The sequence below is a fragment of the Artibeus jamaicensis genome, unplaced genomic scaffold (assembly GCF_021234435.1).
Source record: "Artibeus jamaicensis isolate MK-2021 breed Jamaican fruit bat unplaced genomic scaffold, CSHL_Jam_final contig_859, whole genome shotgun sequence".
Taxonomy (NCBI): domain Eukaryota; kingdom Metazoa; phylum Chordata; class Mammalia; order Chiroptera; family Phyllostomidae; genus Artibeus; species Artibeus jamaicensis.
In genome coordinates this window covers 2,826,628-2,849,662 of record NW_026521989.1, presented here as the reverse complement: position 1 = coordinate 2,849,662, position 23,035 = coordinate 2,826,628, and the positions used below count along the sequence as shown (strand labels likewise).

General features: G+C 55.0%; 1 protein-coding gene across 3 annotated transcripts; it reads left to right on the top strand.

Moving 5' to 3' along the window:
• Nucleotides 1–506: 506 nt before the first annotated feature.
• GYG2 (glycogenin 2) lies at nucleotides 507–21,985 on the top strand. Of its 3 annotated transcripts, none has more exons than XM_037140363.2 (11): nucleotides 507–667; nucleotides 1,101–1,237; nucleotides 4,229–4,370; nucleotides 6,306–6,480; nucleotides 7,669–7,831; nucleotides 8,863–8,989; nucleotides 11,002–11,224; nucleotides 12,748–12,915; nucleotides 19,584–19,688; nucleotides 20,717–20,824; nucleotides 21,824–21,985. In XM_037140363.2, exons 2-11 carry the CDS (start codon nucleotides 1,231–1,233, stop codon nucleotides 21,983–21,985), a joined length of 1,380 nt encoding a protein of 459 aa, XP_036996258.2. In that variant the 5' UTR covers nucleotides 507–667; nucleotides 1,101–1,230. The 3 variants fall into 3 exon arrangements, with proteins under 3 accessions (XP_036996258.2, XP_036996273.2, XP_036996264.2); XM_037140378.2 differs by lacking the exon at nucleotides 507–667 and adding an exon at nucleotides 719–774; XM_037140369.2 differs by lacking the exon at nucleotides 507–667 and adding an exon at nucleotides 817–893.
• Nucleotides 21,986–23,035: the final 1,050 nt, after the last annotated feature.

Genomic DNA, 23,035 nt, shown 5'->3' with positions numbered 1-23,035 from the left:
GCCGTCCACGCACCGCGTGCGCCAGGTGACAGACGCCCTCCCTCTAGTCTGCATTCAGGATTTCTTCTCCTCGTTACTCCTTCATCCCTGCATTTGTTCTCTCACTCGTGAGCGCGTTCATTCCCCGACTCTGGTAAGCGTTGAATCATTCGCTCACGTCGAATAGCCATTGTCGTTTACTCATTCAGTCACTCCTGCAGCCCGGCGCGCGCTCCTCTGCGCCTCCCTCCACGAGATCCTGGAATGCACATCCCCGGCTGGCGGGTTTCCACCGTGGCCTCCGCGCGGACTGCGCGCTGGCCCGGCGCCCGGGCCCTTGAGGCCATTGCAAACATTTACTTTAGGGCCGGCTGGTTAAAGGTTAAATGTCCGAATCCAGAGATCGCGGACTCCTGCATTCAGCTGGGAGGGGGCTGCGACGGCGCTGGGGCGGGGCATCCCCGGACAGCTGGAGTCGCCCGGGCGGGCGGGGGCGCTGGGGCGTTGGAGACGTGCGCTGGAGCGGCCGGGCAGAGGCGGGACTGGGCTTCCGGAGAGCGACCAATCGCGGTGCGCTGTCCGCGGGGCCTCCCGGGGCCGGTGGAGCCACTCAGCCGGAGAGCAGGGGAGGTGTTGGGGGTGGGGACACAAGGGTCCCGGAGACGCAGCCTGCCGGAGCGCGCAGAAGGTGCTGGAGACCTAGGGGTTCGGGGGCGTGGAAGCCTCGTGGGTGCGGCTGGGGACCCGGGAGGGGGCCAGCGCACCGAGGCTGCGGGAGTGCGGAGAGGGGGTGAGGTGCGGGGGCGGGGAGCGCGGAGGGGGACCTGAGCGGAAAGAGGTAACCGGGGGAGGCAGCACGCCGAGGGAGCCGGAGGGACGCAGCGGGCCGTCCGGGACTGGCGAGCCCGGAGGAGGTGCAGCGCGAGGCTGGCACGGGGATGGCTCGGGGACGGCTGAGGGGTGAGGGGAGGCCGGCCGGCAGACAAAGGCTGCGCCCAAGCGCGGAGGGTGAGGTGTGGGGCACCTCTGTGACGGAGGTGGCGGGGGTTCAGCGGAGCCCAGGTGACCCGGAGCGAGGAGTGGACGCTGGGCTGGAGCTGCACCACGGGTGTGTCTCACAGGCCTGGAAGTCAGCGCTGGTCCCCGGGAGACTTCGCTGCCGCTAGGCCGGGCGAAAAGCCGGAGAGTCCACCCAGCGCGCCCAAGTGCACGTCGGCCCCTCGGCGCCCACGGCGCGCGGAGCCTCGGACCATGCCCGGTGAGTCGAGGAGCGAAAGCCCCTTCCATTCAGCCCGCCTCTGTGCCTTCTGGCACGCGCGCGAGGTTAGTCTGCGCCGGGAAGACCCCCGCCGTGCCCCACGATCAGCCCAGACCCCTGGTCTCCCATCGTCTGCGACCCCAACGTCTCCCAAGTTTGGAGAAGCTGGCGCGGCCCGCTGCAGTTGGAGACGTGGATGTTCCGGCAGTTGGGAGGAGCGGTTTACAGCCCGGTCGGGGGCATTCAGAGTTCATAATCCCCCTTCTGTGAAAAGTAGCTCTGCGGGTTTCAGTGCGCAAGTTTCTGGGCCAAAGCGCTGAAGTATCTCAGATTCTCAGTGAGTGGAAACAGATGGGAAGGGCTCCTGCCCCCTCTCCGAACTCGGGGAAGGCAGGGCCTTGGGGTTCTCATGAGTTCTGACCGCGCGCCGAGTGTCGCGAAACCCTCCGCAGACGCAGACGGCCAACCGGAGACAGAGGGCGCGGGGCTGTCGGTCTGTGGCCCGGTCTGGTCCCCAAGGGCTCACGTGTGTTTCTCTGTGCCTGCCCTTGGGTTTGTGTGAACGTCGGATTTGGACAGCTGAGTTCAGAGACTTAGAACTGGACCCATGAGAGTGATGCGGGTGGGTTTGCCTCCGTAAGACGGCCCCACTCATGGGCCAGACCCGATCATTTATAAGTAGGTTAGTGTGAGCCATTCAGGGGAGCCATGCGATGCATCTCCACGCGGCTTGTCCTGTGGTCTGGCCTTAGAAAGGGCAGTTTGGGGGGCCCAGAAAGAAGGGCCGGTTCCCTCAGGGCGCAGGGCAGAAAGGACGGTCTGTTCTACGCCGCCGAAGTGCGAAACCACGCAGCCCGCGAAACCTGAGCGCGGGGCCCCGCAGAAGGGCAGCATTCAGCCCCGGACCTGTGGACACCGCTCTGTCAGCCCTGGGCCGTGCCGTGTGGAAGACTGTGTGGGTTCTCCGCGGGTCGCAGGGAACAAAAACATCTTTGAGCAGAGGGGACCGGCGGGGAGCGAGCGGCCGGGGCTATTTCAGGGGCCGGCTGGAGGACGGCCTGAGTGGGGGCCCGGCCCAGCAGAGCCACAAACACGTCTGGCGGATTCATTACAAAACTCACAGCCACCTCGACCTTGAGGTTGGGCTGGATGTCGCCAGACTCTCTTTCTTTCTCCCTTTTTTTTTTTTTTTACTTTTCGCCTGGGTTTGGAGCCCCACGAGAAAGTTTATCGGTTTCTTTCCTTCCACTGTGCGCCCTGCCTTAGCTTGGGTCTGTGGTCTTGTCACTGTATCCGTCACATGGACAGTCGCTGTCTGTCTTCCGCACCGAGGCTGCATAAACCCAGCTCTGTGGACGCAGCTCTGAGTCTCTCTCCTCCCTGTGGGTGTGGGGCCTCTTCCTGACACGTGGCCTCATCCCGCTGCCCTTGGCCTTGTCTTTGCCCCACCTACCTGGCCACCTCGGGCCCCGCACACCTCCAAAGGGAACCCAGTCTTGTTTTCCGCCAGTTGTTGAAAAAACTGGACAGCTAGGTATGTAGGCGACAGATAGGTACACGGCTACATAGAGTCAGAGGTGGATGGTGATGATACGTGTTAGATAAATAGGTGATCGGTACATAAATAGGTGGTAGATAGGTAGAAAGGTGCATGATAGAAAGATATGGATGATAAATACCATAGATAGGTGTACAGATGGTAGATAGATACATACGTAAATAATAAATGATAGAGACATAGATAGAGAGAAAAATACGTAGGTATCTTTCGAGTTGCCGACCTGACGTCTGAGCCTTGCTGTCTGTAAGACTCCGCTCACAGTGGAGGTGTCAGAAATCCTTCTAACTTCCTAATTCTGGCCAAAACCCCCAAACTGACAAACAGCCCAACCCACCCACAGTATGCAGACAGACAGGCTCCTGTCAGAACAGGCTCGCTGGGGAATTCACTCGGAGGGACGGCCCCCATCAGGACGTCCGCCCCCCGGGAAAGCAGAGCTGGGAAACCGGCTCGGCTTGTCCCATTCCGCCCGTCTGTGAGTCTGTCCGCCCGCTCTGAGGGCCTCCAGTGGGGGGATGCTGGGATCTTCGAGAATGGAGTTGCTGCCTGCTGAGCATTTTAATTCGGTCCTGCCACAGGCACAGATTTCTCTGTCCTGGCACCCAGCTCCCGTGGGCCCAGAATCCAGTGCCCCTGAGTGTGCCCTTGGACTCTAAACCTTGCGGTAGACGGCTCTTTCTGCCTGTCCTGGAGACGGAGAACTTGAGGTGAAGGCAGCCGATATGTCCCCCTTCCTCCCCTCTCCTCGGCTTCCATACCCTGCAGCCTCCGTCTTAGCAATCAATCGGTGGTCGGTGCAGGATTGAAGGGTCCCAGGGTGGCGTTCCTGTGACTTGGGCGGGGGCCGGGGGGCGTCGTCCCTGGAAATCAGATCATGCGATTGGTGCTGCATCTTCTGATTGGTTTCCTTGGAAACGTTCGAGGTGCGCTTTCGACACTTCAAGGCAGAAGGCAAGAAAGGGCTGTGGCCGTGGACATCCACGGTCTCTTAGCAGCGGGAAAGTTGTTTTATTTGTTTTTATATATTGGTCTGGGAGAGAGGAAGAGAGCGAGAGAGCGTGATGAAAGTGCGTCGTTGCACTTTACGTACGCGGGATTGGTTGATTGACGCCCTCACTGGTTCGTTCTCCCACGGGCCCCGATCGGGCATCAGGAACCGCCAGCAGACGACCTTCCAAGCCACTGAGCTGCTTGGCCAGAGCTCGGACATGTGCTTTGCACTCTGGTTGACTGATTGGGTCTGGGCTTCCTTTGAACTTCCCGCGTGTGGGTGTGCGTTTATGTGAAAGTACATACGTGAGCTGTTAGCAGCGAACATTTTAGAATGCTGGCCGGTCACGCCATGTGACTGGTGAAGCCTGAGAGAGGGAGGGGCGGGCCCTTCACCAGCCGGGAGACTCACTGCTGTTTGTCCCTCCGTGTCCCCACAGTATTGGACCAGGCCTTTGTCACGCTGGCCACCAATGACGTCTACTGCCAGGGGGCGCTGGTCCTGGGCCAGTCCCTCAGGAACCACAGGGCGACCCGGAGGCTGGTGGTGCTGGTCACGCCTCAGGTGTCCAGGCTGCTCAGGTAAGACGTGCAGACACACCTGGGCCCAGCCGGCTGCTCCGGTGGAAGGAAGGCCACCCAGGCGTGGTCCGTGGTCCTGGACCACTGTCAGGGAGGGAGCAGATGGGTGGGTGATGGATGGGAGCGTGCATGATGGAGGGATATTGCAGATGGACATCAAAGACTCTCTTGAAAGACCCTCGGCCATTATTCAAGCGGGGGACTCCGTCCAGGGATGTGCCACGGCTGAGAGTGGCACCTGTGGACAGTGTTTGATGCCCCCTGGGGTCACGGGGGTTAAGAGTGTGTGCATTTTGCTCCCTGAACTGAGTGGAGGAGGAGGCAAGGACGAGTAGCCAGTACCCTGCTTAGACACAGTGAGTTTCCCTGTGGGAATGGTCCGATGATCTGGGGGAGCTTTGAGGGGAGCCCCTGAAGGACATAAGTTCCAACTTTCGAGGCAGTAACATAAAATGCATGGAAAGGGAGAGATAAAAAAATACAAGTCTTGCAGTGAAAGGTGGAGAAGGATTATAGAGAAGAAGAAAGTATTTTATTTATTTATTTTTAGAGAGAGGGGAAGGGAGGGAGAAAGAGAGGGAGAGAAACATCCACGTGTGGGTGCCTCTCGTGTGCCCCCTACTGGGGACCTGGCCTGCAACCCAGTCATGTGCCCTGACTGGGATTAGAACTGGTGACCCTTTTGTTGGCAGTCTGGTGCTCAATCCACTGAGCCACGCCAGCCAGGGTGAAAGTATCATACATTTTAAATGAAAAAAGTAAATAAACCTGTAGGACTCTATCCACACGTATCCAGGATTATAATCGAGGGAGACAGATTAAAACCCCATTTTAAACAGGCTGTGTCTCCTCACAATCTTTACCGGTTGGCTTTTAATGTCCGTCGCTGAATCCTGACCACAAAAATTATTCCTGTGGTGTTTGCCGCAGTAACAGTGATTTTGTTTCCCTCCCTCCTTTGACGTTTATTACTTGGAATTTTTCTGTAAACAGTAGCTGCCCTTCTCCCCCGTTTACTTAACTCATTTAATCTTGATCTCGGTCCAGACCCATGAATATTCATGGCACACATCATGTTTCTTATTCATGTTGTCGATCAAAGTCTTTCAGCTGTGGCCACGGGGCGCTTCTCCTGGTTGCTTCCTCATTTCCTTTTGACGTACTGTTAGCCTTTTCTTACCTCTTCCTTAGTTTTGTATCCTCACAAGATCTCGTAGGCTATGGTGAAATAAAGGCAGAAAGAATACACAGAAGACAGGCACATTGCATTTGGAGAAAGGGTAAAGGGTCTCTCACCACTGGACTCTCCAACATGTACGCAACGAACAACACATGTTCTCAATACAGAAGGCAAACCCTGGTAGACATTGCCGCCGACACCGGTTGGTTGCTACCTGTTCCGCCTTCCCTGCTCCCCGCCACCCGTTCTGCAAACCCAGGTGCCTTCCTAAGCGCTCACCCGACTCAGCCTGGCTTAAGACATTTCTGAACACTTTGTCAGGTTGTTTGAGTTTGCGTCCTTTTTGAGCAGGAGTAAAAATGTGGGCAAAACTCTAAGGCATCTGTGGGAAAAAGAAGCAAAGCCAGGCCCTGGGCTGGTGGCTCGGTGGGTTGGAGCATGGTCCTGGGCACCAGAAGGGAGAAGTGTGATTCCTGGTTAGGGCAGGTTTGATCCCCAGCCGAGAGGCAGATGGAGGGCAGTGGATGGATACCTCTCTCTCTCTCTCTCTCCCTTTCTCTCTTTTTGAAATGACCGAGCGTCTCCTTGGGTGAGGATTAAAGAATACAGGGTGTGAAGTGCACAGAGAGTGTGGAGGGAGGGATTCAGATTCCTCTGCCCCGTGGGTGAGCACCAGTGGGGTGTCCCGTGCGAGGCACATATTCCGAGTCCCATGCCGTCCAGTCCTCCTGGCATTCGACACGTGTCTTTCCCAGGCTTCTCCTCTCCAAGGTGTTCGACGAGGTGGTCGAGGTGGACCTGATGGACAGCGCAGACTACGTCCACCTGGCTTTCCTGAGGAGGCCCGAGCTCGGCGTCACCCTGACCAAGCTGCACTGCTGGACGCTCACCCACTACAGCAAGTGCGTCTTCCTGGACGCGGACACCCTGGTGAGCACCGCCTCGCGGGGACAGCCCGCTGGGTCGGAAACCCGCCCCAGATCACACAGCCCGCTGGCCGCTGCCTTTCCCTGGGTTCCCGCTGGCTGACACACGGGCACTCCCTCTGCCAGAGCCAGGTATCACACCCCCACCTGCGCCAGAGTGCAATCCCATCTACCCTAGGAGGCGTCTACAATCACGTCATTTCATCTGCATGAAACAGAATCATTAGAAAACCGTTGCAAATCCAGCCCTGACGGTGTATCATTGCCTTGCGTTGCCTCATCGATTGGACAGAAGCACCTGGGCTCTGAGATCTGACACCCCCAGGGGTCATTTCGGGGTGTCAGCGGCAGGACAGCGGCGCAGGGCGGGCGCCTTCAAAAAGTGCCGAGGCAGAATGTTAAGGGAAGTTGACATGTCGCGTGGCCACTCTGAGGTGTTTGCACAGAAGTAGCTCTCCGCGCACACAGAGAGACCCAAAGGGGAACAAGACACAATCAGAGCATTACCTTGTATTTGCGTACAAGCCCTCCCGATGCCCAGTGTCCGTAGTTTTACTGAGCAAGTTTGGTGGGTGAAGGGCGAGACACTAATTTGCTTTGGGAGACCCTGGCGCTCCCTCGGCTTGAGATTAACAGAGTGCACGGAGTCCCAGAGGCCTCGGCAGCCCTTGGTGGCGGGGACACGTTCTGAACACGGTTTCGATGTGGACGCGGTCAGTGTGCCCTGCTCGACACGGCAGGCTGTGTCCCAGCAACCTTGTCTTTCTGGAAGTAGAAACAATGTACTTTAAACAAACTACCAGAATGTAGCCAGTAAATACAGACACCAGTAACATTGTTGCATACATTTAGTATTACGCACCTGGACGTAAGTCCTGCTGTTGTTTTTTTTTTAAAAAACGTATGCCATCTGGTGGTAGGTTTGTAAAGACAGGGTCATCCCCAGCACGTATGCCATGTGTTGTGCAACGTGTTACATAGCATGGCTTTGCAGTGTGTACATTTTGGCTCTCCCTGGACAACATGTTAGGGGCACAGGACTGGGCGGGATTCAGAAAACAAAGTCACGGACAAAAATGAGGCGCAGTTTTTTTTCCCCCGTCACCCAACGCCGCTCGGCTCCTGCATCCGCGACCTGCGAACCGCAGCCGAGAGGCACGTGGCTTCAGGTCCCCACGTTTGGTTCCGCCAGGTGCTGTGCAATGTGGACGAACTCTTTGAGAGGGGGGAGTTGTCTGCGGCCCCCGACCCCGGCTGGCCCGACTGCTTCAACAGCGGGGTCTTCGTGTTCCAGCCGTCCCTGGAGACACATCGGCGGCTGCTGCGGCACGCCACGGAACACGGCAGCTTTGACGGTACGTGGCGGGGAGCTGGACGTGCGTGGACCCGCCCCCCCAGGCTCCCGGCCCCACGCCCGCCCTCCCGGGTCTCTCAGTGACAAGGGGGCGTCCGTCAGTCAAACGCCTGGATGGGAGGGAACAGCCGGCAGGGGGATGTGAAGGAATGAAGTTCTATCGTCAGTAAATATGCAGCAAAAACCCACTGGAAGTACGTTTTCCCAGTAGAGGGGGTGACCCCCAACCCTGATCTAGAACAGGCCGGCCAGCCTTTCTCTCCAAGGCAGGGACACAGAATTTATTGACATCCGTTGGAAATATTTCACTCCACACACTCTGGCGAGGCTTCCTTCACCAAATGAGCGTGGCCGGGTCTCCATAAAACTTTATTTATAAAAGACGGCGCTGACTTTCGTCGGCCAGCCTTTGCTATGAAATATGAAAGGGGAGAATTCAACAGACCCGACCAGAAGCCCGGGACTGGACCGGGCGGGCATTAACAAGTGGCCAAACGGCTAGAGTTTTGGTCAGTTTGGGAGAAAGTACTAGGTGTGGGTCACCACTGGATGAGAAGGAGGAGTCCATGGAAAAGGTGGGAGAAGCATCGTGGCTGTAAGATAGAGTTCGTCGCGGGTGGGGTGGAGAATTTCAAAGACAGTTAGCGATTTTATTATTTGTTATTTGGCCGATCAGTGGGGGATTTTGGAGAGAATGTGCAATTTTAAAATAATGGCTTGCTATTAATTGTATGAGTTCATGGTGGTGTTTTTCTTCCAGAGTGTGAGTGGGATTAAGTCCTGGCACTGTGGTGCGTGGGAATTGATTCAAGGTCATCCCTGGTTTTACCGTCAGTGGTAAACGATCCGTGGCATTCGCTTGTGGTAACTAATAAAAATGGATGCTATGGAGTCGAGGCCCCCTGGGAGACCACAGTGGCATTGCAGGGGGCAGAGCGGAGACACAGAGGGGTCGACCTTGAACCCCCTTCGGCCCCACCCGGCGTGGAATTCCCGACTCCCGATCCATTAACGTCTTTCGGTGTCCGCTAGGGGCCGACCAGGGTTTGCTGAACAGCTTCTTCAGCAGCTGGGCGACCGCGGACATCCGCAGGCACCTCCCTTTCATCTATAACCTGAGCGGCAGCACCGCCTACACCTACGGCCCCGCGTTCAAACAGTGAGTCCGCCCCCTCCGCAGGCCCCGCCCCCACCCCCAGGGTGGTTCCCAGAGTGTGGCCCGGGGAACCCCTGGGGGTTCCACACAGCTCCTGTGCCTGTCTACGCGGGCAAGTTGGGAAAAATAAGCCCATGATGGCGTTTGTCTCCGTTTTCCTGAGCCGACTGCGGGACTCTCCGGGGACTGGAGGATGTGGCAGAGCTGTGTGTCGAATGGGGACACACAAATAAACAGCTCAAGAGGATCAGGGCCACCTTTTTACAGTTTTTGGGGGGTTGGGGGAGGGGCAGATATTTCCGAAATAATTTTAATGCCTGGAACTAATAACGTGCTGTGATATTATGGAATAGCTTTAATACATTGGTGTGACCTTATGGTGCGTTGGTTTTTAAGACTGTCAAGGGCTCCTGGGGCCAAAGCTGGCGACCTCAGCTGCGGCAAGCCACCTGGTTATAACGGGATATGGAAAGTCTGAAAGGAAGCAAGGGAAGGGATAAATACGTTTACAGCAAGAGCGATGTTCCCCACCAGCAGGCGGGCATCGGGGCTCTGGGCATGAAAACATGGGACCCTTTTTAACGTATAAAGCTCAGGGGGCCGGCAGATGGACACAGAGCAAACTTGGTGTTGCCATTTCATTGGAAGGAGATCACAGGGGGAAAGATGCTTATGAAGGTGTCGGGGGAACCTTGGGTGGGAGTGCAGCCCGCTGCAGCCGCTGTGGGGAACCGCACGGAGGTCCCTCAAAAATTTAGAAGTACAGGTAGCATACAGCCTTGCATCTCCACTTCTGGAAGTTTCTTTCCAGAAAACAAAAACACTCCTTTGAAGGGGTGTGTGCTCCTTTGAAGGGGTGTGTGCTCCCCTATTTCATTGCCAGATTATTTACTTATTTATTAAATATTTATTTATTTTTAGAGAGAGGGGAAGGGGAGGAGAAAGAGAGAAACATGCATGTGTGCTTGCCTCCTGGGTGCCCCCTGCTGGGGACCTGGCCTGCAACCCAGGCATGTGCCCTGACTGGAAATCGAACCCGAGAGCCATGGGTTCGCAGTCCCAGGCTCAATCCACTGAGCTACTCCAGCCAGAGCTCATTGCTGTATTATTTCAAGTAGCCAAGAGAGGGAAGCAACCTGGCTGTCCATCAATAAGGCAAGTGGATGAGGGAGATGCTGTACAGACACACGGTGGAATATTACTCAGCCATGAAAAAGGAGGAAGTCTTACCCTTTGTACCAATGTGCTTGGACCTAGAGGGTATATTGTGCCCAGTGAAATTAGCCAGAGAGAAAAAGGCCAATACCGTATGATTCCACTTACATGCAGAATCACAAAAAGGAACAAACAAACAAAAAATACAAACTAATGGTTGTCACAGGGGAGGAGCTGGAGGACATGGAATTTTTAAAAAACATAAAAAATAACTTACTGAAAGAAATAAATAAACAACTTATAAATAAATAACTTACTGAAAGAAATAAATAACTTACTTACTGAAATAAATAAACAAAAATGTCCCTGGGTGTTGGCTGTGGAGATAATGGAAAAAAATGTAAAAGCCTGACCGGGGAAAATTCATAACCTTGTTTAGGGAGCCTGTCTTTTTTGGGGGGCAAAGCCCACCCTTGATTTTGTCCCTGTTGTGTTAAGAACATGATGAGCTTGCTGCCAATGGCGTCAGTGTTTATAAAACCCTAAATTTATGGTTCCCAGTTTGGGGGGATGTCCCTCATGGGTCATGCTTATGCTTCACTCCCGGTATTTACAAATGGACATGCTGCCTGCGTCCATCGCGTTTTAAAAATTCAAAAAGAAGTAAATAACAAAGAAATAACCCCAAAACGTTATCTTTAAGCAGTCGCTTCCAGTTTCTGCTTACGTAACTGCAGGCGAATGTCCTGGTGACTCCGCGGTGTCGATAAAGTTTTCAGACAGGTCGTGGACGCGCCTCGTGGCGGCTTGGCGTGCGTGCCGGCCGGTCGCCCGCGAACTCCCGAGTCTTCCCCCCTCAGGTTCGGCGCCGGCGTGAAGGTGGTGCACTTCCTGGGGCCGGCCAAGCCGTGGAGCTACAAGTACAACCCGCAGAGCGGCTCGGTTTCGGAGGAGGGGTCCGGGCTGGACCAGCAGCACCAGCTGGCCTTTCTCAACGTCTGGTGGGACATCTTCCACCGCAGCGTCCTGCCTCTGTACGGGAGCGTCCGGGACGCCGAGGGGCACGCGCCGGCCCCACGCACGGTGAGGCGGGCAGCCGGTCCCTTGGATCGCGACGGTGGTGAATAGAGTCAGTAATAGCGTAATAACTTCCCACAGGGACACAGGGTGGCTGGCCTTAGGATGGTTATACCGTAAGGTACAGCTGTGTTGAATCACTCTGCTGTACACCCAAAAATAATATCATGTCGTATGCCTACTGTAATTTAAGAAAAAAACGTAGCCCTGGCTGGTGTGGCTCAGGAAGTTGGAGCATCATCCCGGACACCAAAAGGTGGCAGGTTCGATCCCCAGTCCGGACCAATATAGGAGACAGCAGATGGATATTTTCCTCCCTGTCTCTCTACCTCCCTCCCCTCCGTCTTGAAACCATAAGCACATCCTTGGGTGAGAGGAAAAAAATTAAATGACACTTTGGGAAAATAAAGCAAGAGTTGAGAACAGAGAGAAGCTGTCCATGGTCAACGCCTAGTCTGTTTCCGGCAAAGGTAATAAAGACGAAGGTGACCTTTTTGGGGACTCAAAACGGTGGCTCTAATGAGCACAAATGCCTGCTGCCTCGCCCAGGGCCGATCCATAAATTATGCAGAAAAAATGAATTATTTAAATCAGCGGCTTCATCAAGGAAAGAGCCTCTGTGATAAGTGGCGAAAGATGATTGATCATCTTTTCGTCCGAGGAGACATTTCCCACTTTACGTCATTGGCGGGCCATCCAAGGCCCATCGTGAAGAGGGCTTTTAAAAATGGTCGGCACTTATTTCACGGTAAAAAATATAGATAATAAGCCTCCACGCTCTAGATCATGAAGCGTCTGCCGTTGATGTGATGTCGATTCATTTGCCCGGGGACAGGCCTGTTGAAATTAGGTCCCTGGAACATATTGCCCTGACGAGTTTTTAACCAGCAGACTCCCCCCGGTAGAGTTTTATTGTACATTTGCTGCCTTAACTCAAGTACCAGAAAATGAGTACCGAGCTTGAGAACTCACAGAGAATTTCCCTGTGGGCGGGGGGTGGACTCTGGGTTTCTGTTCGGCGGACTTCTGGGCTCCTTGCCGAGAAGTGACCCTGTCCCTGACATTTCAACGTGCGTGGATAGGAGTGTATTTTCGTCTGTGTTTTTGGCTGAGCACTGCGGGCTCAGGTAGAGTCTGGCTCCGCCCACAGGTGTGTCCGGGGCAGGGTGGGGGGCGTCCTTCTCACCTGGGGGGCAGCCGCTTTCTCAGGGGCCACCTCCCACCTGTTTCCTCACCGGCGACTTTGTGAGTGGTCACATTACCAGGAGTCCCTCAGCCGCGGGGCTGCCCTGTGTGGTTGGCCGCTGGGGGCGGGGGTGTGGCATCTCACTGCTCTTGATGTCAGAGCTCCCGGCTGTGGGTACAGCCTGCTCAGCGTGGGTGTAGGTCACGGGGAGGTTTTGGGGGTGCCTTCCACAAGTGCAAGTTGGGGTGCCCATGGCCCCACGGAGGACGGGGTGGGTCTCGGCAGCCGGAGAGATGCAAACAGGTCAGACCGGCCTACTAAGCGTGTCCCGTCTTTGGTTTAGGCTGGTGTCCGCGGCCCTGGGGTGCCCTGGGCAGCGCGTCCTGCGGAAGGGCAGTGTGCCAGCTCCGTGGCGGGGGCCAGCCGACCTTGGCCTTGGGACGACCCTGCGGAGCCCACCCTGGTAGTGAATGAGGCCCCGCCCTCACCTGAGAGAGCCCGTAGGGAAGACGTGAGTACATGCAGGCCACCCTCTCAGGGGCGGTGGGCCATCACGCACGGGGTCCCCGCCTCCTGGTCCTGGGAGGGGACGGGCAGGGAGGTGCCCCATCTTCAGCCTGCTCGGCCAGGCGCCGTCCGGCAAGATGTCTGCGCCCTAAGCACCACGTCAGAAAGGCTCCGTGCGTGGGGGCAGGGCCTGTGGGGGGGGGGCCCTGTGTGGGCCGATGGATCTTGGAGGCAGACAGACACCTCCTCCCTGTGAGTCTCACACCTGAAAGGCATTAGCACAGCACACACGTCACCTGTCACCGAAGCGTGCATTTGGCAGGAGCGAAGGAGCAGGGACACGGGGAGGAGACCCAGGGCGGGGCTTCTGACCTGCGGGGTTGTGACAGTCCATCCGCTCCGTTTTCAGGCCCCTGGTGTGTGGCCACTTTGTGCCAGTGAAACTCATACACACACCTAAGGACAGGTGTTCCTTCTGATCTCGATACTGGGGGAGCCCCAAAACTTTCTCGTTTGAAAGGGGGCACTTTGGGCTCCTGGCAGCTCAGGGACCAGAGCCCATGACCCTGCCTGCTGGAGGGTCTGGCCAAAGCCCGCACGTGCACGAATGGGACGTGGGTAGGTTTATGTTCTCCCGCCTGTCATTTCCTTGGAGGCCGCAGGTTTCCGTCCTGGGACAGGAAAAGGCGCGCCCGGTTGGCAAAACAGAACAGAACCGTCAATGAGGCGGCTGATTCTCCATCCCCATTGGATGAATGTGTGGCCTTTACAAATTTCTCATGGCAAATGGTCCCGTTCAAAGTCCCGTAGATTCTCACCCAAACGGCTAGGAACTCACCGTGGGGTGTGTGTGTGTGTGTGGGGGGGTGTTTGCAGGCTGCCGGGCAGGACAGTCCTGGTGTCTCAGGGTTTCCCATAATTTCCCGAGCTCTGGTTCGTGCTGGTTACACACAGCTGACGTTTATGTGGTGGTGACGGGTGGGAAGGCACCGTGAACTTGACCATCGTGTGGAACCAAGTTTGTCCCGCCCACGTTACACATGAATCAGTTGTGAGTTCCGACGTCGGCCCAGCCCGCGCCATTTCCAAAGACCCTCCGGTTTTGGCAGGGAAGTCGGAGGTGGCAGGCGATGAACGTTTCCCCCCCTAGTTTTTCGTTTCTCCTCTCCACCCGGTGGGTCTGGCCCCAGGAAGGCCTGCTGGGAGTTAAATACAGGGCAAGCCGCCGCTGCAGGAATCTGAAGAATGTGGTGTTATGTATAGAACCGCTCTCTCTCCTCCCCAACCGGGAGCCCCGCCTGCGAGATCATGGTGAAGAAAAGCCAGCGTGACCGTGACCGAGGGCAGAGCAGAGAGCACACGCGATGTGTTTACCAGACCATCGGCCTCCTCACCCTCCCTCAGAAAACCGTCGGCGATACAGGCTTCCACACGAGTTCCGTTTTGAGGGGAGAGCAGATCTTTTAGGCCCTGGGCCCCTCGGTGGAAGTCGGGAGGCAGAAAGGGTCCTTTCAAGAAACGTCCAGACGTCTTAGGAATTTTTGCTAGTTTATCGGAGCCCATCTGACGCTCATGGCTGGGAAGCAAGACCTGGATGCAGTGAGAAAATGCTCTGGACGGTGGCAGTTTTGTGCCTTATTTTCTGTGTTACGATTGGGGAGAAGGTATAAGGGGGTCCCACGAAATCTGTGGGTGATCCATCAGGGAGGCGGGAGGAAGCGCAGCAGGAAGGGATTGGATAAAAGCTTAAATGATTGACACATGCTCCTTAATCACGGGTGGGTACAGGATAGTTAACATTAGAAAGTTAACTTGCTGTCAATAACAATGAGGAGGTGTGTGGTCTTGGCTTGTGCCCCTCAGTTTGGGGAAAAGGGACACTGTCTGACGTTCCAAAGGTACGTTATTATCACAGACGCAAAAGGACAACACACAGGCCCAGTCACAGTACAGAAGGACGTTTGTCAGGGAAGATTCTACCCCAGGCCAATGCCTGCCCGCCGTGGCCGGCTTTGAGTTCGTAAGCTTTCATTTCAGAGCCTCCTGTGGGGTCTGTGAGTGTGGAGGCCCCCCTTGCTGGGCGGCCTGTGCTTCTCAGGTGTCAACTGCGGCCTCTTTTCATCCTGAAAAGCAAGCTGGCTCTGGACTTGTCTGGTTGTGAAATGTTCAGTGACCGCAGGAGGGGTTGGGGAAGGGGATCCCCAGGGAGGAAGGTGGGCGTCTGGCCCCTGAGGGCACTGGGGGTGCGGGCTAAGGGGGGGCAGAGTACTCAAAACAAATCCCAGTAAACGGGGAAGACAGGGGTCCCGCTGCCCTCACCCCCACGGAGCCCAGACATGGTCAGGGTAGGGACAAGCCCGAGGTGAATGAAGCTCATGCTTTTAGAGACCAAAGTAGAGAATCCAGCCGAGAGCCCCCGTTTGCAGGCATGGCACAGACGCTTAAAATCTCGATGAGAAAACAAAATACAAGCAAAAAAAAAACAACTTCGCCCACGGTTGCATGCTGTACCTTCTTTACATCCTGTGAAGAAGAAGGGTGAGGGGTGGGTGGGTCTTAAATACGTCTGCCGCTTGGATATTTTACGGCGAGTCTATAAGAGCGATGCGGTCTAGGTGCTTTTACAGTATATGTTATATATTCAGTATTTCATTTTCTGCCCCTGGGCGCCTTTGGAATTCATCACACAACGCTGCTGCCACCTACTGGCCACGTGTTGCATTACGGCTCTCGGTTCTTCCTCCCCCTGCCCCCACCGACTGAAAAACTTTTTTAACCCAGTGAAGGCGGGTAAGTTATTCATTTTTCTCTGTCGCTTTTCATTCCACCCTCCGCCTGTGGTTCACAGTATGCCTTTTTACTTTTATTTTTCCATCTTATTTTTAATAAAGCTTTTTGTTGGAGAAGTCCGTATCTAGGAAAGGGGGAAGGTGTAATAAGCGTCCCTGTTAGTGAATCTCCAGAGCGAAGCAAACGGAAGTTGCCAGAATGTCGGCAGACCCAGAAAGTCACCCACAGGACCCCTTGCCCCATCGCAGGCACCTGGAAAGGCTGTCGGGAGCTGGGCCAGTGTTCAGGTGGTCGGCACGCACGCTGGGAAAGATTCCCAAGGAGGAGAAGGGGCGGAGAGGAAAGTGGGGTTCCTCTCTCCAGGAGGGGAGAGGGGCTTGGTGCGCCCAGATGCTCCAGCCCTGGGGGCTTGGAGCTTCGACTAGGCGGCTGGGGCAGCTGTGGAGCAGGGGCTTCGGCGGGTCTTGTACAGGCTGCAGCTTGCCGTGATGTTATCTGTGGGTGCAGGGTGCGGTGCCGCCGGTTGAGGTCTGGTGTGTCCTGTTCTGTAAGTTCTCGGGGCCGCCGAGCCTTCTGGGTACGTTCACTCATCGTCTGGTGTTGATAGAGGCTCCTGAAGCAATTAGCGTCTATCGGTGGTGCATGATGGGGTCCAGCCAGCTCTGGGAAACCTGAGAAAAGGGGGCTGTTGTTCTGTTAAACTGGTATCACTTACGAGGGTTGCATCCCTTTGTTCCACAAACGAAATCCTGCCAAAGAGAGTTGGGAGTCTGGTCTACTTCTCTTCTCTTGTTTTTACTGTTTATTTTTAGAGAGGAAGGGAGGGAGGAAGAGAAGGAGAGAAAAATGGGTGGTTGCGTCTCATGCGCCCCCTACTGGGGGCCTGGCCTGCACCCCAGGCATGTGCCCTGACTGAGAATCGAACTGGCGAACCCTTACGTTCTGAGGCTGGTGCTCAGCCCACTGAGACACACCAGCCTGGTCTCTTTCAGTGGACGTATTTGTGCCCCCATCTTGCTGAGTGAACCGGTGGTCCGTGTGTTCTCTCGGGCTGCATGTCCTCAAACCGTTTATGGATGAATTCTTCCATTGGTGGACTGTTTGGGGTGTTGAGTAACCCTGACATCTCCCCCAGGGACCACCCTGTGGGCACCTCCTTGCCCTGTGTAGGCACGTCTGGAGGGCTTGTCCCCACGGCGGGGTTGCTGGGTCAGTGCATGTCCACGTGTAGCCTTAACAAGACGAAGTTGATAATGAAAGGTGAGTGGATCATACGGAGAATTTTCTCAAAGGTCGTGCGTAACCCAGCGAGCATGGGAGACGTGTCTCTGTGTCGGTTTAATTTGCAAGATCGAGCTGACTAACGGACTTCGCCAATTTGGCTGACTCAGTGGCACTAAGCAAAAGATAATACATCCTGCCTGGCTGGTGTGGCTCAGTGGATTGAGCTCGGGCTGGGAACCAAAGGGTCGCCAGTTCGATTCCCAGTCAGAGCATGTGCCTGGGTTATGGGCCAGGTCCCCAGTAGGGGGTGCCTGAGAGGCAACCACACATTAATGTTTCTCTCCCTGTCTTTCTCCCTCCCTTCCGCTCTCTCTACAAATAAATAAATAAAATCTTTTTTAAAAAGACAATACATTGTGTAGAATTCCATGCCAATAAAATTATAGAAAATGCAAGGTTATCTTCAGTGACAGACAGATGCAGGGAAGAGGGACACCATATAGAGGAAACTTTAGGGAAAATACAGATATTTACTCTGTCGCTTGGGTGTGTCAAAATGTGCTGAATGGTACAATTTAGCTGTGTTCCACTTAGAGAAGGCTCGTGATACCTCAGTAAACCCGTCGGCCAAACAAATGTAAAGTTACTCTGTGTTCTTCGCAGTCTGATCTCGTTGCTACAAAATATTTCCGCTACAGTTGGTTGCGTTAAAGCTTTGTTTTGGTTAACGTTTAAATGGTATGTCTCGTTTGGTTTTTTTTTTCTATCAACCTCTCTTGTGTTCTTATGCTGAAGATGTTCCTTTTTAAGAAGCGTAGGATGGGGTTTTCTTTTTCTTTTTATCCAGTCAAATACTTCTGGGTTTCAACTTGGATGCTTTGTGGACATTGTACGCAATCGCTGGTATATTGATGCCTGAAGCGGTCTTTTCATTTGCTTTCCATCATCGCCTGTTCTAAGGATCTTTCTCTCTCTGTTATCATTTTCCTTTGGATTCATTGTGTATTTTTATTGATCCCGTGGCAGCCTCTATTTACCCACCATTTCCATTCCTTTGTGTTTCCAATGCTTCTCTAAGAGTCCCAATTTCCATTCCCCGCTTTCTATAGTCTGATAAAATTCTGATAAAAACTACTTCGGCATTTCATCGAAGAACCCCAGGACTGCAGCGAGAATCGGAAGCCCTGAACCACACTGCCTTTATCCTAGGCGCGTTTATTTATTTTAGTTTAGTTTTGGGGACGAGGTTTCCCTAGAGGCGACCTGCCCGCTGCAGGTGGAGCTGCCATGAAACTGCGGTTTCTGGTTGCTGTGTGGCTGGGGTGTCTCTGGTCCCCCTCAGGGCAACCCAAGCAAGAAGACCCGGTGGTGTTTGGGGGGTCCCTGTGCAAACACCTGAGCGCAGTGTGGGGTCCCCTGCAGCCAAAATGTCTAGCCAGCTGTGGTTCCCCGTGGTCTCCAGGCAAAATAAGACGCCAGGTGCATTTATTACATACACAGAGTCGAATGTTTTGTGTGTGTAGCAGCTCAAGTCTGTGGGCTGATTGACTTTGGTGGGAGACTTCATTTCGAGCAAGTAGCCTTGCCCAGTGACGAAAATGGAGACACCCCGCTTTCTTGGACGTCTTCTTGCCTTTAGCTTCCATGAAGTTCACAAGAGTGTGAACTTGGAAGCCGGGAGGTGCTTCCTTTTAATTTCTTCTACATGGATCTGTTGGGGCCGTGCATTTGAGTTGGGACGCTTCCCTGAATAATTTGGCCCGGTGACACCTGTATTTCTGGTGCCCGACTCACGCTCTTTTGGAGGTTGAGCTTCTCCCCGCTTTGAGCCAGGAATGCTCTGAAGCCTTCCCGGTCCCCCAGTCTTTCCTCTCAAAAGGACCCTGAACATGAGGCCACTGCAACCAGGACACCCTGGTTCCCTGAAGATAAACATGAGTGTAGTTTTTGAAAGTCCCTCCTTCTGTGGTTGAACTGCCCACACGGACGCCAGAGGCTGGATTTGCTCCAGACAGCGGTCAAATTCTTTTCTTCCTTCTAGCATTTTTCTATTTGGAAAAATGTGCAACAAGACAGCGGGAAAGTGACAGAATAGACCGCTGTGGGCGTGTGTTCTTCACCTACCGCTGATAGGTGTTAACAGTTTGCCTGTTCACACACACACACACACACACACACACACAATTCTCGGAATCCCTGGCAAGTCTGCTTCCGACATCATGACGCCACACCCCAAACACACCCGCAGAGATACAAGGACGTTCTTTCTTAGCAACACTGAGCACACAGGTTCAACAGCGATGTGGTGCTGTGCGTCTCCGGTGAGACGCCCCTTAAATCACGTCTGCTGTCCACCTGTCTTCGAGCTGCTGGGGCTGACCGTTGGCTCAGGGTCCTCCCTGTGGTTTCGGTAAGCGGATGCGTACGCTGTCAGGGCCGCGGGTCAGAATTTGTCCTTGTTTGGGGCGCCCAGGACGTGGTGCTCCAAACGAAGCTGACGCAGGCATTGTGACCCCAGCACTCCGGTCTGCACGTCACCCTTGTCTACCACAATATTCCTCCTGGAGGAGGACAAGGTCGTGGGCGGTCTTCAGTGGAGCAGCGCTGCTTTGCATGAAGGTTTTGCTAACGTGCTTTTGTTATTTTTTTTTATAACAGATGATAGGTAAGCCCGGCATTGAAGCTTCCGCAGGAGTGATGTCTGACCCGGTCTCGGCTCCTTGCCCCCAATCAGCAGAGGTCACACGGACCCCAAACAGCTCGGTACTCATGCTTTGAACACTTACGGGCGCCCGTCTCTCTGGGGGCCGTCTTGTCATCTCAGCCTGTCTGTGGGCGCACGCTGTGAAGGAAAACACCCCGTGGTTTTTATCCTCGCCCCAAGACCTTTCTTTTCTTTTAATCTTTAGAGAAGGGAAGGGAAGGAAAAAGAGAGAGAGAGAAATGTCCATGTGTGGTTGCCTCTCATGCGCCCCCTACTGGGGACCCAGCCTGCAACCCAGGCCTGTGCCCTGACTGGGAATTGAACTGGTGACCTGTTGGTTTGCATCTTATGCTCAGTCCACGGAGATACACCAGCCAGAGCTGTGACTCTCTTAGTGGTTTTGCAGCCGGGACGACATGGTATTGGGATTGGTCTCTCCCGCTATCCAGTTGCAGAAGGCACTGGTTTTCTTCTCAGATGTCCCCTCACCCTTATTATGTGTCCCAGGCCATTGGGCCGGTCTCTTGTATTTTGGGGAAGAATCAGAAGAGAACACAGAGCATCAATATGGCAGATACCTGTCCCTTCATTAGAAAAAAAAGAATCAGTACGACTCTGGAACCAGACTTAATCTTGGTATTGCACAAGGATCAATGTCCCTTTTTGTCCTTCTAAACCTTTATCTGCGTCCTCAGAAGATGGAGCCCAGGCCGACCCTCCTTAGTAACATGACCGGCAGGCACCTGCGTAGGGAAGATAGCAAACAGAGACAGAGTCCCTCCGTCTGGCAGGCCGGCCACCGTAGGAAAATGCCCTGTTGTAGGGGTTTGATAGGAGCCAGCGGAATTGGACTCTGCAAGTTCCTGTCCATCCTGGTCACCCAAACCCAGAGCCTGTCGTCCTGTGTCAGGAACGCCGGGTGCTCAGGAAAAGCTGGGATCTCAGCCCTCGTGGGTGTAGCAGACAGGCCACCCAGGGGCGCATTGGTGGTCTGTTATTCTCCCCGGGATGAGCTTTCTGCTGCTGCGGTTTGGACTGAGGTTCCCCGAAGTTTGCCCCTGACTAACGATGTGTGTTATGTTCCCAGCGTCCCGCGGATCACACAGGAGGTGGCCCATCCCACGCATCTGTGGAACTGAGCTCGGGGACCCCTGTGGACGTCCCCAAGGACCCCAGCTCTGAGGACACGTTGGAGGTGACGCTTCAGTCCTTTGCTTGCTCAGGGCTCCCGCTGGGCGCGCTCTGCTATGGGACCTCGATTTCCAGCCACACTTTGTCCAAATCTAGCGTCCGCTTCCCCTCTCCCGGGGCTTCTGGTCCATGGGTCTTCTCTCCAGCGTTGGGCTGGTGGCCGGTTCCCTCTCGGTCCCGTCCTTAATAATCACACCCTTTCTCCCTCTCAAAGCCGTTTGGCAAACGTTCATTGACGTTGAGAGCTAGGCTGAGCTTTCTAAGAGAGAGCGCAAGCTTCGAAGTGAATGCCCACGGATCCGTGGTCAAAAATGACTCCCTGTCCAAAGGCTGGGGAATTGGGGGAGCATCTTGGGGCCAAACCAAGCCTGTGGCCGTGGGCCCTTCAAAGATGTGTAAGACGCCTTCCTCACCTTGCCTCAGATGCGTGCTGTCTTCATAAACGTCCTTTTCTCTGTGCACCCATTTGAGCAGAGGCTTGGCCGACATTTATTTTTTCAACGATGATTTAATGACACCATTTGGTCTTTAAGTCACAGGAACGGTGCCTTTGTAGCTGGGTGTCGGCAGGGTGACGGAAGTCTGCATTGAATGTGTGTCTTTGTGTATTTGAGCTGCTATGTCCAAGACATCGGAGCCTCGGTGGCTGATAGATATTTGGGAACCGGGGACCCTTTGCTGTGCAGACCGGTGTCCGACCCACTGAGCCACACCAGCCAGGGCTTGAAAAACAATTCTTAAGAAAAAGCAGGCACACACGCAATGACACTTCATACCATTTATTTAAAAAAATGTGGGCCAAAGACATCTAATAACCCCATATGACTTAAACGGAAACAGGATTTGTTTCTCCTTTTATATTTCGTCGTTTGTGAAGTGAAAATGTAAGCTTTGTCCGAACGGAGGCCGGGGGTGGGTGGCGAGAACCGAGGCACGTGGGTGCAACTGGCTGCGTGCGTGCGGGCAGCTGCCCACCGGTCCCCTGCTGCCCTGTGTTCCCCAGGTCGGCCTGGCCGTCTCGATGTCCGAGATTTCCATCGAGGAGAAGGTCCGGGAGCTGAGCCCCGAGGAGGAGAGGAGGAAATGGGAGGAGGGGCACGTGGATTACATGGGCAGGGACGCCTTTGCCCGCATTCAGGAGAAGCTGGACCGCTTTCTGCAATAGCCCGGGCCCGCCAATGTCCGGCCGCGGGCAAGCTTCCGTGGGCCCTCCCCCAGGGAGACGCTGCCCCACCGGGTGCCTCTCTGGAGGGTGACCGACGGTCGGTCGCCTGGCTTCAGTGCCTCTGTCCAGAATCACAAACCCAGACTGAAGTGCCCCTCGGACCCAAGCCACCCAGCCCCACCTGGCTTCCGTTGGACAGTGGGTGTGTTTCTCAAACAACAGCAGCAGGAAGGAGCTCGTGGTGGGCCCGGGACCACCGTCCCGCCCCACGGAGCTGCGGACGGGGGCCACCGTTTTTGCCCCAAGTGGGGCTCCCGGTCAACGCATTTTCTTCAGCTCCTAAGCACGTCACGGCAGTGACGTGTGTCCCAGGCTGCTCAGGAGCCCCCAGACCGAACATCCTCTCTTTGAGGACTCAGGACACGGTCAGCGTCTCGAGCAGGAATCCTATTTTGACTTTGGGAAGCATGTTGCACCTGTCATCCCTGTTCTGTGAAACCCCACGGGGCCCCAGAGTGCCATGCACAGACCGCTGATGTGGGCGACGCCAGAGATGTGCGGGGGCTGTGACCTTGTCCCAGCTGCTCTGCCGGCCGCTTGACAAGAACGGACGGCTTGCATTCTGCACGGGAGGCCACGGAGAACTTGCGATCGCAGCATCCGGGGAGGCGTTTTGCCTGCCGCTACTTCCCCCGACGGCTCGGTGCTGGGTGTCGCTACCTCAGTTCCAGACAGCGCATCTCCTCGCTGTTCTGCAAGCCATTTCAGCTGGGCTCTTTGAGGAGAATTCCCCGTCCGCTGAGCCTGGACCCTTGATTTCAGGAGGAAGCCTTCTCTTGAGCAGCGGCCGCGTTTTGTGAGCTCCCGCACTGTGTTCGAACATCTCCGAGTGTTGCCATTCTCTGCCCACCGCAACGGTGGCCATTAAAAAGGGGCACCGCTGTGCAAAACAGAGGATGAGGTGATTTTTTTCAAGGTGCGAATGGGGTCTTGATCGCGCTTGTGCTGTTGAATGTCCCTGGGTTGTTTAGACGCAGGTCGGGAAGAGGG

Bases quoted from the DNA above. Each gene is read 5' to 3' on its own strand.
- GYG2 (XM_037140363.2), top strand. The intron at 8,990-11,001 runs GTGAGTCCGCCC...TTCCCCCCTCAG, and splicing joins TACGGCCCCGCGTTCAAACA to GTTCGGCGCCGGCGTGAAGG. The intron at 20,825-21,823 runs GTGACGCTTCAG...TGTGTTCCCCAG, and splicing joins GCTCTGAGGACACGTTGGAG to GTCGGCCTGGCCGTCTCGAT.